A 929-nucleotide genomic window follows, 5' to 3' on the forward strand; every position below is an offset into this window, starting at 1 on the left:
ATGTACATTTTCGATGAGAACAGGGTGCGAAGCATCGACTACTTCCTTAACGTCTGTTGACGCATTGAGAGCCTGTGGAGGAGCTGATAGACCTGAGTCCGCGATACCTAGCTCAGCCTTGGCTTCATCGAGGACCTTGTCAGCGACTTCTTCCTCCACCTTGAGGTCGTCAGTAAGATGGCCGGCAATGGCATCTGAGATAGCTTTTTTGGACGACACCCCTTCAACACGGGTCTGAGAAGCCTCGTCATCGGCTGTGATGTTGAGCACAGCGGCAGCGGCAGTCTTGTTCTCACCGAGGGAGGGCTCCTTCGCCTTGGCCTGTGCTTGGAGATGCACTCATAGCTTGGAGCGCTGAGAGGACGATGTCGAGATGTATTGGCTGTAGAAGTCGACCATATCCTTCTTTGTGAGCTTCTCAAGAGTTTCCGCATCAACATCGGCTGTATATTCGTTAAAACTATACTACTGTAAGAGAGTCGGGGGCCACATACTTTGCAGGAAATCATACGAATCACTGTAAATATGGTTCCAGAACACGCTGTCTCCAGACGACAGGTTCTCCAGTTTTGCCATCCTGTTGTTGATCATCGCACGCTTGTGTCTCTCAAAGTCCTCCTCGCTCATGTCGTTCAATTTCTGCTCGAATATGTTGAGGAAGTTCTCGATGCGACCCTTAAGGTACCGACAGTCTTTCTCGCTCTGAATGAGAATGCAGTATCCTGACCAAACATCGTCAAGGCTAGGGCCAGAGAATACGACGTAGCCGAGCTGCTCGATGGTACGAAGTTCATTGAAACAAGGCTCATTCGTCATGTGTCCAAAAAGCAGCAGCTTGGCACGCATGACGCTGTCGTAGCGGTGGCCGGTATACAAGCTGTACTCAATGCAGTGGTTGATGTTTCTAGGGTCCTTGAATTGCTTCTCGT

The 929-nt window shown here is 50.2% G+C and overlaps 1 protein-coding gene across 1 annotated transcript; it reads right to left on the minus strand.

Moving 5' to 3' along the window:
* Positions 1 to 6: 6 nt before the first annotated feature.
* J4E82_011751 (uncharacterized protein) lies at positions 7 to 846 on the minus strand (the record flags this gene model as incomplete). The annotated part of the gene is made up of 3 exons (XM_051737940.1): positions 7 to 321; positions 397 to 443; positions 495 to 846. Coding segments are annotated over 3 exons (714 nt in total), but the record flags the coding sequence as incomplete, so codon positions are not given.
* Positions 847 to 929: the final 83 nt, after the last annotated feature.

Source organism: Alternaria postmessia (assembly GCF_024291825.1).
Source record: "Alternaria postmessia strain BMP 2775 chromosome Unknown scaffold_506, whole genome shotgun sequence".
Lineage (NCBI taxonomy): Eukaryota > Fungi > Ascomycota > Dothideomycetes > Pleosporales > Pleosporaceae > Alternaria > Alternaria postmessia.